Below are 22,616 nucleotides of genomic sequence, written 5' to 3'. Positions count from 1 at the left end.
TAGACAAAATAAGTTTCTCTTTTTAACCCCGCCGGTTCTGCGGATCTAATAACCGCGGCGTCTCCGTGTTCACGCTGCTCTTCCCACCCACTCTGGCTTTCAACATTTGAGCGTTGTCCCGCTGCTCCCCGAAATGCTGCTGTCGCACCGCTTCTCCTGCTGCATRCCCGGAGTAGGTTTTGCCAAGACTCGAGCAGCCCACCTATAGGAATATCTGTATTTTAAATTACCTGTAACATTTAGCATACGTACTCTAAATTAAATGTGAATTTTTGAATGCAAAATGTAATGGAGCAGCTTTTCATCATCTGAACAAACTGTTTAACCTCGTTGCAAATACACCCAAGAAACCTAYGCCGAGACGGAACCACAAAAAGATCCAAACAAGATGAAACCCTAAGTAAGGAAGTTAGCAGCAAAGAGAGAGTCCGCTTTGCAACTTTAGGAAGAAACAGCTATGCGTAGCAGTCGCTTGTGCTACGCGACTTTTAAAGAGAAGGTATCAGCAAAGGAGATGGCCCAAACTGCCCCGCAGCAGGGGCGCAGCGACGGGCAGCACCAGCCGCCCCGGCACGCAGCAGTGCCTCTCGCTCACCCGAATTTGTCGGGKGGAGGGGTACAGGCAAACGGTTGCGTGCTGTGAAGGAAAAAACAAAACCGAGGAGCCGCGCGCTGCTGGCCTTCCACACCTCTTACCTCCCCAGGGGTCTCCTTGAGGGCAGCAGGGCACGCAAATAAATCTGGGATGTCAGCGGAGGTGTTTGGAAATGCCAAGGAAAAGCCCCCACACACCACCACCGCTATCCCACTTCCCGGCTGTGGGAAGCAACAGGCTGGCGAATCGGTGAATATTATCCCACGCGCATTTGGCGCGAGTATCCGTCAGAGGGACCGGGGCGGATTAAAGCGTAACGGCTGCAAAGCAGGACGTGCTCGGTCTGCGGTACGCCCAGGAGCAACTCCAGCGATGGAAACTGCAGAACATCAAAGGTTTCTCCTCCGAGCACTCGCAAGCCAGGCAGCAGCGCTGATTCAAGGCTGCAGGAATGAGCATTTTTAAACTGGGACTTTTTTTTTTTTTTTTTTTTTTTTGGAGGGGGGTGAATTTGGGGCGGTTCAGTCTAAAGGCAAGTACATCTGCTAAGATTCAGCAATACTAAAGTCACTGGGGAGTAAGAAATGGTGCTCATGTTTTTTTTGAAATAAAGGTGGAAGAATTAAACACCATTGCTCAAGGCGATTCATAGGGTCTCCTTCGTGCCACTACATCCCACACGCGCAATGYAACTGCGACTTCCTTGCTACATTTTCAGAGTATATATGCTAAAGGGTTGTACATAGTAAAAAGCTGAAAATCGCTTCCCAATTGTTAAAATTTGAAATTAAATTCTAACTAAATACAGTGTATATAGCTTGCAATGAGAGCATTACAATTAGCTTTAAAATCTATTGTGTCAATTATGTTCATTTTAAGCTTCTTTTCTGAAAATAGTTCCACTCTGAAATATTTACGTGAGTGACAAAAATTTTGGTAGAAACCTACTTCTAGCAACTAAATGGTGTCTGCACGGGCTCAAGTTGTAGCTTAAAATAAGTTTACATGTTGACRTGAAAGAAATCAAGTGTGAGACATGAAGGATGTCGCACAAATGTAAAGCGCGTACGAATTTGGTATTCGATCTGGAGTTTGCTGCTGAACACAAGCCGCCACGGTTATCTCACGTACTACTTTTTTTGTTGCCCCGACTCGCCAAGGCCCTAACACAACACAGCCAATAAAGCACCTGCTTAACTTAATAAATAGGAATGAATTTAAGCATATGCTCAACCTCTAACAGTACGCAAGCAGTTTGCCAAGTCTTTGACAACTCTTAAGTTCAGGGAAAGCCACAGCCTGCACAGTAGCTTCCAGGGACATCTTAAAAATAACACACCTTTGCTCGGGGTTTAAAACTCAGCTGACCAGGGCACGCTGAAGATGTGGCCGCTGCCAGCAGGGCGCCCCACGTTCATCACAAACCGGGTCTTTGAGGTTCGGGCATTTCACTTTGCAGACCTTAAAACAGAGCTGAGTTGGAGATATCTGCAAGTGTTCGCCTCATTATTTTCTGAGAAGTAATGCAAAACAACACTTAAGTCCCCAAATGCATGCATTGGCAGCCCGATGTTGACTGTTAAACTCTTCCTTTCCTTCTCTGTCAAGTTTTTAAATATCCCTACAGTCGTTTCAATCTGAAAATGGGTTTCCTACAGCAATATTTAAAGAGTAGCCACCAAAGAGGTGGGGAAATAGATCCACAGATATAAAGATAAGGAAAATGTACATGTAAATGTACCAGTAAGTTATATTTAAAAGAAAACAAATAGATAACAGAAACTTTTATCTATTCCTTCCACCTCCAAAAAAACAGAAGGAAAACAAAATCAAACCCACAGCTGAAAGCATGCTAACTATCCTCTTGAACAAGCGCAGTGTTTGTGCATGAAGTTTATGCCCCTGCTTCCCCCTGCTGGAATAAGAGCAGGAACTACAYTTAGTAATTTTTAGAAGTACCTTTTCTTCCTGCATAGCTTAGGGTGTTTTCCACTCCCAAGACATTTGCAATTTGGAGAGGGATCATATCATACAACAGATTGGAAAGTGGTGYGGAGCTTCCTTTGATATCAGCCAACCACTGTCAACACCCAGGGGGTGGAGGGCAGGCGAAGAGGATTAAACCATTTTACACAGAAACAACCAACCAACCAAAAGAAAAATCACAATTACAATTTGTTCCTTATAACTACATTTTGTATTAAGATTTATCCAGTATTCYGACTGAATAGGCATACTGATCTAAACTAAATCTAACTCCAACCACTAACAGTTGGTAAATGCAGGTTACTGCATCCTGTATCAAGAAGTACATTGGGACTGAAGTAACAGGGCCAGCTGTTCTGCCTCACCCCGCTCCTCACTCCAGCCAACCCCACGTACGCACCCGCAGAAACGCCTTCTGCAAGCCCAGGAGGTGTTTTTGTAGCATCTCTGCTTGCATGGACAGTTCAGCTGTGTCTACGCCTACTGTCAGGGACACCAAAAGACTACAAGGAGCATGCAAAAAAAAGACTATTAACACTTACCAAATGATCATAGCAGATGTTTCAAGATTATGCTTAGGCCACTTTTCAACCATGGGTGCAGCTGTAGGACAGATTTTATTTCTGTAGCTTTTCTAGTCTTCAGCTGCTAGCCCACAGTTTCAGAAGAACTGAGTGTGAAATTGAAAAGAGGACATATAGGAACAAGAAATATTTTGCATTTGCTATTGTGTTAAAGTCTTAGCTAGATTGTAAACTGTTATTTCAGTATCATCACAGCTGCTTTCTTTGCATCTTCTGTTAACTTCCCTTGACTATACTCACATTTCAAGAAATATTAGTGTTTGTTAGTACAACAGTTACACCTGGATTACACTTTCAGTGTCATCCCAGCTGTCAGCCTTAAACTTTAAGAAGAAAATACTTCAGCATTCAAACCAGACATGACTTTTTTAAAAAATTATGTCCTCCATGCTTAAGTCTTTCAAGGATATAACTTGAATTTTAATAGTGAAATTTATAAATCAGCATAGTCGGAACATTTCACRTTCCCTCCCCTTTATGCTCTTATTATCAACTCTATCTCCTAACTGCAGTCACCTTCTAACTTTTAGTAACTGCAGAAGCTTACTTATATACTATTCAGGAAGAACAACCCAAGTTTAGCATTAATTTTGCCCACTTTATTATAGTGAGTCTAATGACTCTTCCTCAAGTATTACTCTCATCAATGCAGTATTTAGCTTGAAAGCCTTCGGAATATAACAGATTTTTAATTCATTTACTGTATTTTGAAAATGAAAATTGCAGTTAAAAGGTGCCACATGTAAAAGCTTTTTAATTTAAGCATAGTCTTTATCCTTGAGTGTTGAACACCTGACATACTGTTTGTGCTCCACAGAAGTTTTTCCTGCATGCACTTTAGAAATACTTTGAAAGATACCATGATCACATTTAGGACATTTTCAAATTTTATTTGCAACTATTGCAATTACAAAGAATATATCATTGTAAATCTGCATTTAAAGTGATATCCCTTTTTAATAAACAAGGTCACAAATTAGTGTACAGCTATTCTGGCTTTGGGCAATTTTCATAGGATGGAAGTTTCTCTGTCACATTTCATGGCACTACATTTTCACAGTTCAATATATAGTAAAAAAAAAAAAAAAAAAACCCTACTCCTACTTTGAGAATATTTATGTGCTGAAATGCAGCTTACAAATAATCACCTTCTTTTACTGAGAGGGAGAATAGGAAGAACCTGTTTGTGGCTTTTGTCAAGTCATACAAACATAACAACAGCCACAATCCTCTCTTCCCCAAATCTCATCCTTTTTTCTCTGTTTATTTTAAAGAAGGGAAGGGATAGAATCACTGTCTGGTTTATAGCCCTGTGGGACAGTGAGGTTATAAGAGAGATGCACACTATTACAAATGCAAACAGCCATCAAATTTTGTCCCTTTTATTGGTGGGCATTCAAAATTGATAGAAAACACGCCCTCTTTGCATGTTTTATTTTACCCTTAAAATATTTTCTGACAGTGTCAGGTAGATTCAATGTTAAGAATTTCTTTCAGCTTTCAGCATCTAGAAAGGTACTACAAATAAGCCACCAACTTATGTAACACATGGTCCCAAAATTGCTTTCASATATCTAGTTTATCAAAAAGCTCAGATCTTCTATTGATCTGATGAARTAAAGGCTTAAAAATGTTTTAAGCCATTAATAGCATCTTACGGCAGAATCAAGAAAGTATGTGATTTCCATGACAATCTTGGCATAAAAAGGCAACAGTCCTAAAAAAGCAGCCCTCCAGAATACATGGAACGTGGCAATGGGTATGATGACAATTTATTATAAAAGTTAAGTAAAACAGATTTTAAAGCTATGAATGTGAGCAGTATCACAGCAAAATGAGTATCACAGAACAAACCAAGTCTGAAATTTGAGCAGATGTTATTTYAGTCAACAGAAATTTGAAATATCAAATATATCAGAGTGTTCTCTAAAATATACTCCTAATGCAGAAAACTGATTTAAAGATCGCTCCTAGCTAGTGGTACCTTTTATTTTAACTGGACCCTAAACTGATCAGACAATACATAGCCCACACTTTTGGACATTTATAATAAAAAAGCTTTTATTTTCAGTTGAAACAAATGCACCATCCTGCACTTGAAGGCTATAATGAGCCAAAAGCATATTCCAAGGTTGTATCAATGGCAACAGATTTGTTTGATCTCCACTGAAAAGTTACATAATGCACTCATAATTGGTAAAGAAAAATTAAACTGAGCCTTCTCAAAGCTTCTGTACTGTGTTTCTTGATTATTGTACAGTTCCACAGTCAGACCAAGAGTTTGCAGAGTGTGCAAATATTGTAGTCAATCAATAGTACTGTTTAATCATCGTCATCCTCTTCTTCCTCTTCCTCCTCAAAACTGTCTTCAAAGCCCTCACTATCTTCCTGGTCCTCATCACCTTCTATTGCTGTATCCCATTGTGGATGATTTTCTGGTACTGGTTTTGCTTCGTGAACTTCCAGCTTTGATTGTGTAAAAAGAAGAAAAGGAAAAAGGAAAAAAGAGTTAGGGACAACAAACAAACAAAACAAAACACCCAATTGGGAAGGGCAGGGAGGGAGGAAAGGGGGAAATCAAGCAGCTTCCAGAAATACGGCATGTCAGATTTTTCTCAAAACTGTGTGTATCTACGACTAAGGACAGAGAAATGGAAGGGCAGAACTCAAGGTGTAAAAACCCAGAGCCAATCATACTGCAGAAGCTGAATAGATATGAAAAACATGTATTAAAATTGCAGGCACTGGAAAGCATCACATACTTGAGCCCCATTTAATTCAGCATAAATTTGCCACTACTAGCCTTAGGCAAAAAATATTTAATAGTCACCATCAGAAGGTGTTTGCTGCTATTTTAAAATTAGGACAGCATGAGCTCTTGAAGATAACAGGGGAGTTTCTTGGATATGAATAGCAACATGAAGTCAGTTTCAATATAATACAGGTATATGGCGCAGTTAAGCATTACCTTCAAYGGTTTAATCTGGTCCAAACCCATATATGAATCCGATCTCAAATAAACCGTGTACTGATAGTTTCCAGGCTTGCCTGGTGCTGGGAATTTCAGCTCTACCTACAAAACAGAATTCACYCCATGAGACCTTAACTACAGCAATCTTTCAAGCAACACATTAAAACAGGTAACTGACTATGATACCCTAACAGGCAATAAATACTACTACTAATACTTTTTAAGAAAAAGTCTAAGTGTCTTACAACTGACATTTTTCTGAGAATCACTGCATAGTAAAATACCTGCAGAAAAGAGATAAAACACCTACCTACAGTATCTTCAGTGAAAGAAGACTCAGTCACATTATCTCTCTGAATTAGACCAAAGCACATTTAGATTTTAACCAYAGAATTTCACCCTGTTGTGGGCTTGCTAAAGCTCAAAAACCTAGACAGGTTAAAATATTCATTCTGTTGAAAGTACTAGCTCAACTCTACTATATTTGAAGCAGAACATAAAATCTATTTTGAAAGACCAAAAGACATTACATCTCCCATTTTTAAAAAGCACAGAACACAGCAAAACGTTACAGCCTCAGAAAGGCTCATATGACCCAAGTCTAATGAATTTGTCACAGTCCATTCTACAGAAAAAAAGAGCACTTAATTTATCATTCATCTGAATAATTTTTTTTGTTTTGTTTTACTTTTTTTTAAAAAAAGAATAATCAGTTCGTATGAATACTGGTTTTCATCAGTTCTCGACATCAGCAAAAAAAAGACTAGCCTCATTCTGGAAAGAAAGTTGAAAGGTTTAACTTGTTTTCTCCATTATCAAGTTTCACATTATCCAAGTTTTATCAGAGAACAGTGTAATTTGCCTCCCATCTCAAAAGAATGAAAAATTAAAATTSAAATCAATTAAACGTGCTTGCATACTATAAGACATGTCTGTACAGTTTTGTAATATCCAAGAAGAAAACTGAATACTTTACCTCTTCTTTGTCTTTTAGTGTACAAACATGATACGGCATACATATTAGCATCTGCTCCTTCCGATCTGCAATATATAGCCACCACCATTCTTGTTTTTCCTTTTATTAAAAAAAAAAAAAAAAGGAATAATAAAATCTTACAAATTGTAGGGGCATCATTTTATAACAGGCAGGTATGATTCACTGGTCCTTGCAATGCATACACACAGGACTTAYCAACTCTTCACAATGCAGGAATACAATAAAGGGTACATACTGCACATTGAAATGAAACAAGTTATCCTAAGCAACTCCAAAAGCTTCATTCTGTATTTTCAGACTTTGGCTCAGTATGTCAGATGGTAACTTTCTGAAGAACTGTATTCACTGGGGATTAACGAGCCATTTCATGCAAGAGCAACAAGCAACAACCACTTCATAGAAAAATACTTCAGGTCCTCAGAAACCCACCAAAAATGAAAAGATTAGCATATAAAGCAAAGCACGCCCAGAGACAATTCAAGTACCCCTTCCAATAAACAATCTTTTTCAGGCATATGAAAAAAAGTGGGAATCTGCTGAAAGTTGGAATTTGAGAAAAACAAGATTTCACTTCCAAAAAGCATGAACTGTAGAGGATACTGGTATCAGTACTGCAAAGGATACTTCTGCCTATTACGTATAGTTTTAAAACCACTACAGGTCTCAAGGCCAGATTTTGCTACTGAAGGTACTAAAGTAGAGTTCCTTAAGAACAAATAAATAAATACAGGTGAGGAGTGTAGTCCTCTATGAAGGGCAGAGAAACATTGCACAAGAATGTTAACACATTCTGGAACCGGAGTCAGATTTTTTAAAACTGGTGGAGTTCAGCAGCAGAGACACAATCATTCTCAAATGAGAAAAGACTGTTGTTGCTCTTCATATAACAGCATCAACTGCTTTTCACTTAACAACTATTCCTTTTTGACATCTTTGGTAAACAACAACATTGAGTTAATGAATCAGGAACCTCTCTATTGTAAAGAAGTTAGTTTAGTACTTTAAATGATGTTTCCATTCTTTCACCTAAGTCTTCTCCTAAAAAAAGGCAGAACAATATATGGTGCCAGGAAGGCTAAAATAAAACATGAGGAAAAAGAAAAGGCAGACACTTCTATTTATGAAGTACTATACAGTAGTTTCTACTAATAGTCAAAACAGGATAATCTTATCCTTCAGAGAAAAAAAGTAAAAACCTAAACATTTTAGACAAACCAAATGTTAGATTGCTGACCTGTTTCAAAACAAGTTTTACCTTCYCCTGACAGCCTGGTAACTGATGAAGTTTACAACAAACTGGAGCAYGAAAGAGAGCTTCTTATATAAAAACTGACCTGGTTTAGAGCTTAAGTTATAATTGTCATATTTATACCAACAATAATCAGGGGGTTATTTAGTGTTGGTGACTGATGACATTTATTTCTTTATTTTATGGTACTGAAAGCACTGAATCAGTACACAGACTGAAAAAGATACAGGCTTTGGATCTTTAAYAGCACTATGGGACTCCTTCCAAATTCCGCAGGTGGGAAGCAAATGCTGTTAACATGTACAAATTGAAGAATGTGCCTCTACTGCAAGTAGTTAAACACTCAAAATTTCTGGGAACACTTCAGAAGTCAGAATTTGGAATTGAAATTTAAATAATGCAAATAAAATATTACAAAAAGCTAAGTCAACTCTTTTTTTCTTTTCAAATAACTATTTGTTATGCTAGTGAGAATTATCATCTCACTGAAACATTCAGCTGGCAAACTATCGACTTTAGATGGCAGAACTTACACTCTAGCAACCAAAACACTCTGATTAGCCCTGTTCAGTTCTAGAGCAGAGGAGTGCAAAACTAGCTCAGTATGTTCATGCCCCATGTTACAATTTATCAAAGCAAAAGCAACCACATCACAATAAAGCAACAGCATTCCTTCAGGTGTTTAGAATATGAGGCACTAAGAATAGGACAGGAAACTATTCATAAACTATTCATAAATTAATAATTAACTATTTATGACCTAAAACTATAAGGTCTATTTGCAACTATTTGAATGACTTCATTTATGATTAACTGTCCCATGTGATTACAATGCATAAATTATTTTAAACAGTAAGTCTCTCTTTTTAAGAGGAAAACAACTGTGCAGGAGTGTCACTTTCCTCTCTCTTATTGGGTGGAATTTAAAATTTATGCCTGTGAGAACCTGGCAAGCTAACAGGCAAGTGGGCAATATGCCCTTTAACAGATGGGTGCAGGCTTCAGCATGCCAGGGAACAAGTATGTTCATGAAATTGGAATACCACGGCCAGTTTCTACCTAAAAATGTCAAAACTACAATCTGTGCAGTTYCTGGATCTATGGATGTAGAAGCAGAAGAAGATAATTATTTAGGAACATGCATAGATTAAAGATGCATCATTGGCAGAGTAACCAATCACTCAGAAACTTAGATGAAGCAGTGTCAGGGCTATTTCCCAAGGACCAGTATAGCAGGTTCAGCTACATTCAAATATCTGTAAATCCTAGAAATAATAAAATAAAAYAAAATCATACAACTATAGCACTTCATCCTTAACACTTCATCTTGGAATAGGTAAAGATCACAACACAGGTGATACCCTAAACTATAGGTGCCCTTCCCTCCTTGCCCCCCACCAGCCCAAAGCACCATGGGTTTTGTTCTTCAGATGTCGCAAATCAACTGTATGTGAACAAGCTCCAATTGAAGCTGCAGTATTAAGTACAGCTGCATTCAAATTTCAGGAAATTAATGATATAGAGTTGTGAAGTTTACAACTGTAATATTATGAGATAATACATATATGTATTTCAAGTTCAAATATTCAGTTCAGTCTATTTTTTTAAAAAACTCATAACACTATATTTAAGTTTTGTCACAAAATTTATTAGCAGCTCAGCTGAAGTTTAAGCTTGGTACAGATTAAGAAAAAGCAAAATCTGTGAAGGGTTCTCCAGTGCAGCAAAAGACAGACRTTAACAGTTAGTACCCCTGTGATACTGGGCATAATGCATATTCACTGCCCAAGTTTAAACTGCTGACCTAAGCCAGCTGCCTTTGCAGCAAGGAGGTGTTAGGCTCTGCTGAACACATGACRTTACCCGAAGGGAGTAGAAAAGCAGAACACCAGCACACCTTTTGTTGTTTTGCTGGTGCACTGCTGAAAGTTTAGTTGAGAGATGGGAAGGTACCCTAACTGAGCATCAGGGAAATAGGGCATTAAGATCAGCTGCTAGAGAACTAGATGTCACAAGGCAGCACAACTCTTGGATAAGGTCTTTTGGAAGAGAGTTTCATATATATGTTGTCTAGCTCCTTAGATTAAGGAGAAATCACAGARGACAATGAATGCACGTTGGTCAGACCAACCCTAACCTTGCAATTACATCCTCACCTCTGTACAGGTCCAGAACTCTAGCCTGTTGCCACTTTGCTTTCTAGGGATGGCAGAATGACGTAAAAAAAACAACAGGAACAGTATGAGCACAAACAYGGTGTCAACGGGATGTTTTGCATGTGCAATAAGCTGTACAGAATACAGACTTAAAGAGCCTTGGGGAGTGAAGAGAGGGAACAAAGATAYACAGAATCTTCCTTTTTTTCCTCCATATTCTCCTACTCTTCCGTGTCTCAGCTGTTCCTTTAAAATCAGAAGAGGAAATACACRCTTTGCATCCCTTCCCTGTTATTGGAGGCAGCATGAGGGAAAAAAGATCTTAGATTCTTTCCCCAGTCAGACAGCAGGGAGGGGAACCCTCTAAACCACTGGATTGGAAGGAAATTGTAGCCAAATACTCCTTCCTCCTGGTTCCCATCTGGTAGTGTTCCAAAGACCTATCTTACTTGCTCAGAACACAAAACCTATGCTTCGAAAAACCCAACATTTTTCAAGATTTTAGTGCTGTAATGGATTTTCAGACACTTATCATTTGGTTAGCAGTTTATATAAATAACAACTGATATACCAGAATGTAACTTCAACTCCAAAGGCTGCAATAAAGACACCTCAGCCTACCTACTGTACTGAGCCACTACTATCACATACATCCCCTTCTCCTTTCTGTGACACTCACCCACACATAATCCTGTATTTTTATGCCGTATAGTAAAGATTGTTTCGTGACTGGCTTATATCATTGCCATACTACACTGTGCTGGAAAGAGGCAGCTTTGAAAACCCTCTCAGCATCCCACAGCTGTACTCCTGTACTGCCACAATGCTGATGTGTTGAGGCTAGAAGTCAAGTAGCAAGTCAAACCAAGTTGCAGATTCAACTGACACCAAAACGCTCCTGTCCTTASTGTTGACACGGGAAGGGTCGGAACATTACCCTCTCACCAGCTCTTCAAGTTAGATCAAAAGTAACTAAAACTCAACCTTAGCTCTGTTAGAGCCACTGCTATGCTTTTATGTTCCATAACACAAAAGGAAAGAGGATTTTAAAAGGATTTTAAGTTCCCTGAATCTGGAAGGTTCCGCTTTGAATCTATGTATATGTAGTAGCTCAGCAGAAGAAAACCTCATCATTGTTGCTGTCAAAAAGACCCTTAAACTGCATACAAGTTTGCAAGTTCCTGGGAACTGGAGAGAAGAAAAAATAAGTTAGAATGTTCTAGGAAAGCTGACTGAAGGAACTTCATGGGATTTTCAAAATCAGTTTTTTTGTTGTTTTGAGGGGTTTTTTTTAAACATTGGCTCTTTTCCACATATAAATAAGAAATTATTAAAAAGTATAGTATTTGCAGTAACAATATATAAAAAGCTATTATCTTTGGTATATTCATTCTCATGTTTCACAACCCTAATGTTTTCTATTACTGACCTCAGGAAAAAAAAGACTGTAAACAGGATGTGTTATCTTTGATTTGGTTTCAAGAAGAGCTCGCTCCTTTCTCTGTATACTTTGCTGTAATTCTTGCCACTCCTGTCAAAGACAAAAATTTGAAGAGTTACTATGCACTAGCCTTCTGGCATAAAAAAAGAAATTTTAATCAWTTAAAAAAGGTATATAAAACTCCTGCACTAAGCTACTTATTATAATACTTTATACTTCAATCTATTTGCCTTTTTGTTTTATTAAAAGCATAAGTCAATTAGCAATAAACCAATAGATCAGTCATGCAGGTATTTAAAAACACATATAGATCTTCAGGACTTGTGCATTCTTCTTCAAAACTCATTCCTAGAGCACTGCTTATAAAACACTAGCTAAATTACAGTAGTCCTGATTACAAAACGTGATAATCATTTTGCCATTAGAAGCTTATTCTCATCCTGTGTTGGGTTTCCAGTTGTCTCTCTCAAGTCTTCCACTGCAAGACCTTTGGTACAGAAACTATCTACCACCACACTGCCTCACACTCAGTTATAACTTTTTCATACATAATTTCTAATGATTAATCTAATAATAGCAGTTAGTATTTTTTTTGTATTAAGCACACACACAAGCTTCTTCAACTACTGCATGCGTACGAGATGCATCCTACAGTGTGCAACAACTACTGCATGTAAAAAATGTAAAGTTCAAAAGAGATGCTTTGGGTCAATCTCACAATATCCACAACAGTTAGTAATCCAATTAAGATGAAAGAAAAACTACAATCTTTCCCTGAAGTTGAGCTATTTTTCTCCTGTAATTTTTAAGGCTTCTGTCTATTCTGCAAAGACCCTTCATTGCCCTCTTTAAAGAAGACTTGTAATGACAATGTTGTTACAGCAGAATGAGGCCTGAAAASTCTCTAGAGAACTGGTATTATTCCTTCATCTTAGTGTTGTTCAGCCTGAGGGGATGCTAGAGGATGAAAATGCCTTTTCTCTCAACCCCAGAGGCAACATTACCCTTCAACAAAAAGTAAGACTTACAGCTTCATCATCTTTGTTTTGTTTCTCATCCTGTTCTCTGTCAGAGTCTCTGTCACTTCCATCATCTTTTTCACTTTGAGAGTCTCTGTTTGTTTCTTCTTCTTCAGATTCACTTCCTTTATCAGAAATTTCTTCTTCTTCTTCCTTCGCAACCACTTCCTAATGGGGAAAAAAAGCAACTCTAACTTAGTTTGTCTGCATCATTGTAGTGTGCAGCATTCGTAACACCAGACTGAAGGTCACAGTGCTCATTTCCTATTTTGATCTACATATTTCCTGTGCCACAGATTGTGTCTGATGAAAATGTATTCTTTTTACCTGACATTCTGAGAGGGGCAGGGAAGCAACTTTACTCTTCTATAAGGCATCCACAACACAAACAGAATAAACAGTATATGATTCTGGGGTCACACTTCGAACAAGCCATACAAAAACTGGAGCGGACATAAGAAAGTACAACTTGGCTTATGTAATGGAAAAAAAAAACCACCATAAAGTGGCAGCCAGAAGACAAGAAGTTGCTTAATTTAATAAAAGAAAATCTCATCTTTTTCCTCTTAGAGTAAACATACCAGGTACAGAAAAATTCAGCTACCAGAAGACAGCATAATAAGAACTAATAAAAAGGGATGATGAAGCGGAACTTCTAAATTAGTTAGAAACAACTTTCAATGGGCCACTAGAAACACTACTGAGGTGGTTTCATGGTAATTTTTCTGGTAATTATAAAAGAAACAAACAAGCAAGCAATTTTAGGAGACATGCTTTACAGATGGTTTCTGTACTCTGTACAAGTGTAGAATGAAATGCAAGATAGAAAAACATGAGATTCAAAATGGTACGCTGAACACAAAATTATAATATCAATGAATCTATGAGCTACCCCATTAGCTTGTTTTTGCTTCTGCTGTTTCGGTGGCTGCAATGAAGGTGGCAGGGGTTTCTTTTTCAATGGTTTCTTTTTCTTTGATTTTGAAGCTTTCTTGGTTCCTTTATTCTTTTGCTGCCATCCTTTGCTCTTAATTTTGTTGACATCTCCTTGCTGTAAGAAAGCAATGTTTAAAATATTTATACTGCTCATTAAGTTCCAGACATTTTCACTACACTAACTTTTTTTTTAAGTTGAGAACCAAAGCATAAGGAGAATTCAAGACACACTTGGTAGGTGTTGCCAAAAAAAATGTCCARGAAGCACACAATTAACAACTTAACTCTGAAAAAGTTCTCCTCTTTACCTAGAGGAACACTAATTTTTAACTTACCCCATCTTCTGCTGGTTGCTCTTCTGCTGCACATATAGACTGTTCCTTTTCAAACACTTCCTGATTATAGAAAATGTCAAAATTGTTAATTTMTCTCTGTACCAAAAGAACAAACTAAACAAAAATAYAAATGCATATAAAATATAAATCAGGTCTGAAGGTTTTATTCATTATGGCAACTTTTTTCTCAGTGATAAACACAACAGGAGATTAAGAGATCCAAACTAAACCCTATTTCAAACACTTGATCTAACATTTTTCCATCACCAGCACTAAAAAAACTTGGTAATGACAAGTTGTTCTCTTCCAAAAAATCTGCTTTATAAAACACAAATTCTGTATCACAAAAGCAAGAAGTAATAAAATGCAAAATCTGCTCTAGTTACAAGAACATTAAAAACATCAAGCTATAAAAATGAAATATTAAGATGAAACAATGTTAGCATTCTATAGACAAGAACATCTCTGTACAAATTAAAAATTTTGAAGTGCTCTTCCATTTACATGTATTCAATGGCACAAAAATTCTGAAATAGGGAGCTGTTCATAACAAAGTATCTTAAATGAGTTTTCTATATATCGCCAGACCTTTTAGCTTATTTCTAAGTACAGTTCAATTTGTTCAATTTGCTCAAAAACCCTTTATGTCCAGCACAGTGTGTCACCATGCTTTTACTTGCTCCCTCCTGCAGTTCCCATCACAATCACACCTCCTGAAATCCCACAATGTAAACTGGCTTCARTGTGGAGTCTGATCCCCAAACCACGCCTGTGTGCCCTGAGGCGTAAGTCAGGCTTCCTGTTTAATTATGCAGTTAACTGAACAGCACCAGYGTAGTAATTTATATTTTAGGCTTCATTCAGTAAAAGCTCATTTAGTTTCCATGTATTACATTTCTTGTTCAGAGAAAGTTGTTGCCACCTTTTAAGCTGAAACTAAGCACAAGTTGGACGTTTAACTACTACAGCATAGCATTATTTTGGTTATGCCATGTTGCTACTTATTCAGCAAACAGGTTACTTGCTTCACATAGCACATACCCTTTATACCGTATTACATTCGTTCCACATTCTGCTGGACTTTTTCCTGAAAGTGTCTAAATCCAATGGCTTTGCCTCCTTATGAGCCCACAAGAAGTTAAATTAGTTAAAAGCACTATCCTAAGGTGTTTAGTGAATAATTTATTCTAGTTTTAAGAGAAAGTTTCTGAATATCTCTTCCTCTACTATTTACAAACCTCAGGGCAGCATCACTTGCCATATTCTTGTATCATTTTCTGGACCACTGCAATGGGCAGATTGAACTGKGACGTGACCCCGTTCATGTTTGTCATTCAGAAACCAGAAATATAAGAGGATCAAGAGCAAAAGTGCTTGATCCAAAATCTTRTTTTTTATCATTACCTTTACAAAACACTAAACTAGCTCCCAAAGAAAAAGTGCCTATTAACATACAGCTGCAGTTACCTGATAGAACAAGCATTCTTAATACTTACCGCCATGGTCTGTCTTGTCAGTGTGACCAGAACAGTGACAAGTGAACCTACTGTAATATTGTTGCTGTCTTCATCATCCAAAACTAATGTAAAAAGAAAATCAATACATCTATTAAACTTTTTGAAACCTTTTCTTTCCCCATTAAACACTGCTTCTGATATGTCTAAATATAAACAAAAAAACTCAAGAATTTTTCACAGAAAATATCTCAAAACATTATTTAGTAAGTCTCTTAACAACATCAAATACATTACGAGGATGAGAACTGGTAATTCAGCAAACGATACTACAGCAACACCGAGTTTGAAATTTTAATCGCATGAAAGTTAAAAAATTCAAAGTTATGACTGCTATGGGAACCATAATTCTGTAACATTGTGCATTTTATATAGTAAAGCATAAAACTTTAGTAACATAAAAAACCACATATGACCAAAGGGACCTTGTTATATTTGTTCTGGGAATCATAATTTTGATTTTCCTGACTTTCATATGATTAACAACTCAATTTCAATTCCGCATTAACAATCATGCATTTAATTCCTTTTTAAGCAGAAGAAAAAGGAAAATAAAAGAACAGCAATGATTACTTTAACTAAAATATCAACTATAAAACCTGCATGAAGGCCATTGAGCAGTTTTATCTCCAGTCTGCGGATGAGATAACATCCCAAGCTGAGGAGGAATAGGGTTAAATTCAAGTGTGGAAAACTTTCTCAGGAAGCAGTTTTCCTATTTACTAGTTTTACATGCATATTTTATATAATGGCAATATGGAGTAAACAGAAAAGCATACACATTGTTTAATTCTCCATATCACACCTCAGTAAAATCCCATGACAAATTAAGACTATAGAAAGAAAAGGGTTGCCTGCCAAACTAYGGGAAGGTACTCAAGGACTGAATTAAGTAGACTGAATAATAGGACTGCACACAATCCTATGCTACAACCAGGTAAAAATTTTTCTTTCTTTTTAAAAAGAGCATACACATTTATAAACATCAAGTTTAACAGATACACTTGCTTCTAAATCACATTTATATAGAGGACTACGCATATACCAAATCATAAGTATATAACCCAAAGAAAATGCGTCACATTTTGAATTTGACCACTGTCACCACAGTAATAATATAAAATTAAACATTAGAGCAACCTTTTAAATATCTCACATTTACTAACRCTGATCATCTTCACAGGAAAGGAGACTGAAGAACGAATTCACTTCCTACTGAAAGGATGCCTAATAGGAATTGCTTAATAACATGTCATCTCCAGAGAAGAGAATTACATACTCGTTGAAACAGTGCAGACGAAACGTCGCTAAGCATAGCTTGGACAGACTCTGCCATATATAAAAACTATACAAACCATACAAAGATTTCGTACAAAACCATACAAAGATTTCCATGGATATTTAGTCATCAGGGTCTCCAATTCAAAACATTTAAAAATGAACTCTCCRTGATGGTGCAAGCATACGCATAAATTCTGGAATAACCACAACTTTTAAAGAAAGCTAGTAAAAGTGGTATTTCAATCAGAATTCCACGGTGCTCATGGAATATTAATTCAACTAACGATACACCAAATAAGCTCCTATAGGAGAAACTACTGCTGCCTTGGGAGTCTGTAAAATGTTTTAATGTATTTTATCTTCCGAGACTATAAATCTGATGTACGATAGCCCGCCACTCAAAAAAGTCTGTCATTTCCAGGTCACATAAATAACAGTTGTGTTTCAGAGTCCTCCAGAAGACTACTGCCAACAGACTATCAAAATGTCAGAAGGATGACATACAGAGAACAAAAGGACCTCTCACTCACCCTGTGGTTTTATATCCATAGTGACATAGGGAAAACTACCAAGGACAGCCATAACTTCATCATATTTCTTATCTTCTAGGAAATGCAGCAAATTACGACGATCAGAACCTTTCAAACTCACCAAATCCTGAATACTTTTGATTTTATACTGAATTAAAAAATAAAAAGGAAGTCACATGGTAGCAGAGAACACAGTCCACAAAACAAACTCATATTAATACAGCATTTGTGTTCCCACAGCACAAAGACATATGAGCTATTTGATTTATTCTTATTTTAAAAAAAAAACACTTTAAAAAGCTAGTAAGCATATATTTGAGAAATAGTAAAACAAAAGATTCCATTCAAACCCACTGAACAGTACTGCTTTGAGTGCTGACACATTAAAAACTAAAATAATGTATTAGAAAACAACTACTCCAGTTCAGAAACTCAAGCCAAGAAATCTGACTAATTGGGTTCTTCATTTAACTATAGAATTTCAGTGCTTTGTGAATTACATGTTAGCAGATTATACGTTATTTAGCTTTTTATACCGATTTGGAAACAAATCTAAAATCACTCTTTTTAAGATTTCAACACARAGTAGAGTGAAAAGAGTAAGACAACACAGACGTGTGAACACGACTGCTTCAGCCCATTAGGAAAAGTAATTTTAACATAAACAAAACCATACATCTGGTTAGACTGATCATACCTTCAAGTTAGAGGAAGGTATTTTTGAAAACTCAATACATGGGAATCCTATGCTATGTTGTGGCTAACAGGCCTAATAAATTGTTCTCATAAAAAAACAGGAAAGATAGTGGGATTATGAGATAGCTGAATTCTTGATTTCTGTACTTAATTACATCGTACATGTCAAAAAGTATGTCTAAAACTGTGTGAACCTGTCTGTACTCCTGTAGTTTAGGGCTGGATTGGAAAAAAAAAATAAATGAGTGTTTGACAAAACCTGTAAGAGATCAGTTCCTTTACCTCATCAAAAGGAAGAGGCAACTTGATTCCAGTGAACAAGCATCTTCAAAGGTGTTAGAAGTGTGGTACTCAATTCTTTATTTTAACTAACACAGAAATGTTTAAAAACCACCTAAGGCTGGTAGTTAAGCTTACATGAGATATAAAGAATATTTTTAATACTGGCCATGACTAACCATTGCTATAAGACTTATCACAAAGTCAACAGCTTCTTCTAGAAGATACTGCTTGTTTCTTCTCTAATCAGGCATTCTTACAAGACATCAAACAGGCAAACCACCAGCCTGGCAGGCTTGAATAAGGAGGCTGACAGTGCAACAGGAGCCAAGGAGCATATGCAAGTGGTCAGACTACATAATTCCAYGGTCTTTTTTGACTGTAAACTCCCCAAATATCAGCACTTTCCAACTACATAGCAATGGCTTTTCCATCCCATCTCCTTTTGCACATAAAGAACTACAAAACTTTATATACTTAACACAGTAACCAATACAATTTTTTTCTATTAATTCTTCTGTGCTAGTGTCAAAATATATTTTCTCCCAAACTAGTTAAAAGAATGATGCGAAGTCAAACAAGCAAAATATATTTTTCCCCAAGCTGTATTCAGAAAAGAAGTTATATTAAAGAAGAGCTAGTACTCTGCAGTAAGAATGAATTTTTTAATCCAATCCACCTCTTTCACTGCTATGAGATTTTTCATTCTAATTCCCACCTCCTAATAGAAATGGACTTTAAAGAAATAAAAAGCACATAGATCTAGGAGGTATTGTACTGAATTGCTGAGAAGTTGAGKTTTTTTTTCTTTGTTTTATTTATTCTGAGCCAACGACCTTGCTTTCTTACAATCAAAGTCAGGTTAAAGGAGTAATAATTTTTTTTTAAAAAAAGTTGCCAAGTGTTATTTGTAGTGCTATACCTTTTTATGATTGGAGACCCGCCTGAGATTGTCCTCTTCAATGTGCGGCAGCTGCAAAAGGGGAGACTTGAACTGCTGAAGTCCTTGGACAGTCATCTGGGAAAGCTTCATGCAATTTTCCAAAGAGCCCAAAGATGGAGCACGGAACTCCCTTTCTTGGGGAGAACGAAACATATCTTTTGTTATTTTTTTTTCCTCTTATAATTTTACAATATATACTTGTGTTACAGACTACAGTCTTCCTCTCAGTAGAATAAGCAGAAGATGGATAGTAAAATGTTGAGCGTATATACTGACCAGGTTAGACACTTTACTGTAAGAACTGCACACAGATCTGCAGACATTTTTTCCTCTTCAGAGTAACACAGCTCTGCAGACCTTCCCTCCCCCCCGCCAAGACATGCTATCACAGCTGAACACTACAAGGGGAAAGACTTCTCTCTAATGTTGTCTCGGGGAACAATGGCACAACGTATCTATGACTGATTAGGGGTAACACCACCATGACGTCTGTCAAATTTATTTTGACAAAAAATAAATTAGAAACAGTTTGTTTTAAAATTATTATATGTATTTGTGTACAACATGCTCTTAAGTCAATTTTACAAGCCTATCATTAACTATTTATCTTTTATTGCACAACACACTGTTTCTGAGATTTTAAAGATCATCTTACAACCCTTTTGAGATGACCATGCAGGTAGCAGCCCTAGCGTATGCAAGGCTATTCATAATAAACTCAGCTTAGGTTTAGGTATGTTAGAAAGCAATAAAGATAGCTGTAAAATATCAAAGGCAAGGAGGTTCTGAAGCAAGAAACAAGTGGRACTTTGTGCAGGCAGATGTCAAAGCTAGATGATTTTATAACAGCTCTACATGAAAGGACTATCCTCAGTGCAAAAAGCACTTCTGGACTTAAGCAAAATCGTCTTAAGCAAAATCGTCTTCTCTTTGTATTCCTCTAACCCATTATTTGCATACCAGTTTCATACCTTCTATGTTACCTGAACACAAATCTTTCATGTCATATTCTTCTTTCACTGACTTACTCATTAAAAAAACGTTTAATCATCAAAAAGAGGAAAAATGTTCTGAGTACTATACATCTTACAACTCCTGCTAACCRTAACTCTAAACTCTGCAAGCTTTCATAAGTAAACCTGAAGGTTTAAAGATATGTCTTAAGTAAACATATATGCAACTTTTCTTTAGAGATTACCCAAAGTTCAGTATTTTAAAGAATGACAACTCTACATAATTTAAACCATTARAAGTTGTTCAAGCAGAAAGTCCTAACCAGCACAGGAGCAAAGGGAAAAAAGTTATTTAGTACCTTTCACCATGGCCTGCAAAGAAATGAAAAAGCTAAGCATACATGTTTCTACATAATGCCATTTAACTTTAATAGAAAAGTGTCTATTCRTTTGAATTTTCAAAGCTCTATTTAGAAAAACCACTTCAGAATACTCCCAACGGCTCAACAGAATAGAACTCTTCTTGTAAGTTTGTTATTTGCAATGTTCAAGTTATTCTATATATACTTTCTGGTAAAGGAGAAAAATGAGTTAAGTTCTTTTGAGGAACCTGAGAAGGATTTAAGCTGCTTAAACATTTTTCTGRATTAATACATGGCACACAAAAGAAACAAAGATAATATTAAGCAAACATTTATAGAAAGCATCTGTAATTTAAGAGGTCTGTCATTTTATCTCAAAAAAAATCTCAGAAACAATGAACCTTTCATTACCTTCACTGGTATAGGTATATTTGGCACCCGCATGCTGAGTGTATGTGTATGTACATATATACACATATATGGATATATATATATATATATGGATATGCATATACATACATATCCATATATATAAAATATACACACATACAAATTATATTTTTTTTACACATACATGTGTGTGCATGTCCGTATTTGGTGTAGATAGATTTGACTGGTACAGGTATATTTGAGATACTACAACAGGGATACACAGGCATCTGTAGAGTTCCATGGAGTATGCCCACTACAGAAGAGCTGTTTGATCAAGCTTACCACAGTATTAAGGTAATTACAGACCTGGAGAAAAGCAGATTTACCTCCAGCTGGATCAGMAGGTATACAAGCTATAATGTGCAGCTGACCAAAAAGATACCAAAGCAAAAAGTGCTGAATATTTAAACTGAAGTCAAATGGCCGTGTATCTTGACAAAAAAACAAGTTTAGGTTAATTTTAAAACACTTTGAAGAAGTAATAGAAAGAGGTAACAAAACTGACCAAAGCAAGAGGARGGGAGAGAAAGAAGTGTCTTCAGCATGTTACTCCTTTGACCTTTACCTTGCTGTAAATTTGTAAGTAGCTACACTAGCATGTTACAAGCATGTGATTCTTCCCCTTGCTCCAAGATGGCCTGTTTCTTCATGAATGACACCAGGCTATAACTGTAATCAGCTACCAGACAAATTACAAGAAAGCACTTAAACACACACACACACACAGAAAACTATATGTAAAGCAAAGAGAAAGATAACACCAGAGAGATAAAATCAACTGGTTAAAAATACTGGTTAGGTAACAAAGACTTAACTTCTTTTCAAAATACAATCTTGGAAAGACTCACTCCCTCACACACACAAAGCAGTACAAAGCTTGCTTTCCATCCTACTTTCTGCTTCCCCAAAACCTTTTTTTTTTTTGTCTGCTACTGAAGTTTCACAGATTTTTTTGTATTTAAAAAAGCTACAAGCCAAGTTAACAAAAGAACTATAACTATTCTCTGACCAACTGGCCTTAACAAGAAATTTATCTACAGTTTTGAAACCACAGAGCACTTTGCAGGATGAAAATTCTTCTCTTTCCTAAAGCACTGACTCATTCTTCTGTCAGAGGAAAATGTGTATCTTAAAGTAGGATAATATTATCTTCATTTCTTGATTATCTTCATTCACATTTGGTGGCAAATTCCATAAAATACTATCATAAATATTCCCATAGAATGCATCTGAAGAGATGCTCTAGAGCTTTTAACAATACCCATCTGTCTCCCACCATAAAACGAACATTATTACTGCACATATTTTGATGGCTTCTGCTTGCCAAAGTGYGCAAGACCTTTAGCCAAGTTTTAAA

At 36.7% G+C, this 22,616-nt stretch overlaps 1 protein-coding gene across 1 annotated transcript in view; it reads right to left on the bottom strand.

The window, feature by feature from the left end:
* Window positions 1-4,034: 4,034 nt before the first annotated feature.
* The window catches only part of SEC63 (SEC63 protein translocation regulator), a 65,223-nt gene continuing 46,641 nt past the window's right edge, over window positions 4,035-22,616 (bottom strand). Inside the window, exons 12-21 of the mRNA XM_085306963.1 lie at window positions 19,492-19,646; window positions 17,595-17,742; window positions 15,766-15,848; window positions 14,270-14,329; window positions 13,891-14,049; window positions 13,008-13,166; window positions 11,968-12,069; window positions 7,113-7,211; window positions 6,134-6,238; window positions 4,035-5,631 (exon numbers count right to left, since the gene is read on the bottom strand). Of these exons, the coding sequence (XP_085163089.1) occupies window positions 5,488-5,631; window positions 6,134-6,238; window positions 7,113-7,211; window positions 11,968-12,069; window positions 13,008-13,166; window positions 13,891-14,049; window positions 14,270-14,329; window positions 15,766-15,848; window positions 17,595-17,742; window positions 19,492-19,646 (1,214 nt within the window). The 3' untranslated portion in view covers window positions 4,035-5,487. The remainder of the gene's footprint in view (window positions 5,632-6,133; window positions 6,239-7,112; window positions 7,212-11,967; window positions 12,070-13,007; window positions 13,167-13,890; window positions 14,050-14,269; window positions 14,330-15,765; window positions 15,849-17,594; window positions 17,743-19,491; window positions 19,647-22,616) is intronic.

Source organism: Rhea americana, unplaced genomic scaffold, assembly GCF_003343005.1.
Source record: "Rhea americana isolate MKP2758 unplaced genomic scaffold, rheAme1 scaffold_25, whole genome shotgun sequence".
Lineage (NCBI taxonomy): Eukaryota > Metazoa > Chordata > Aves > Rheiformes > Rheidae > Rhea > Rhea americana.
This window is presented reverse-complemented; position numbering and strand designations above follow the sequence as displayed.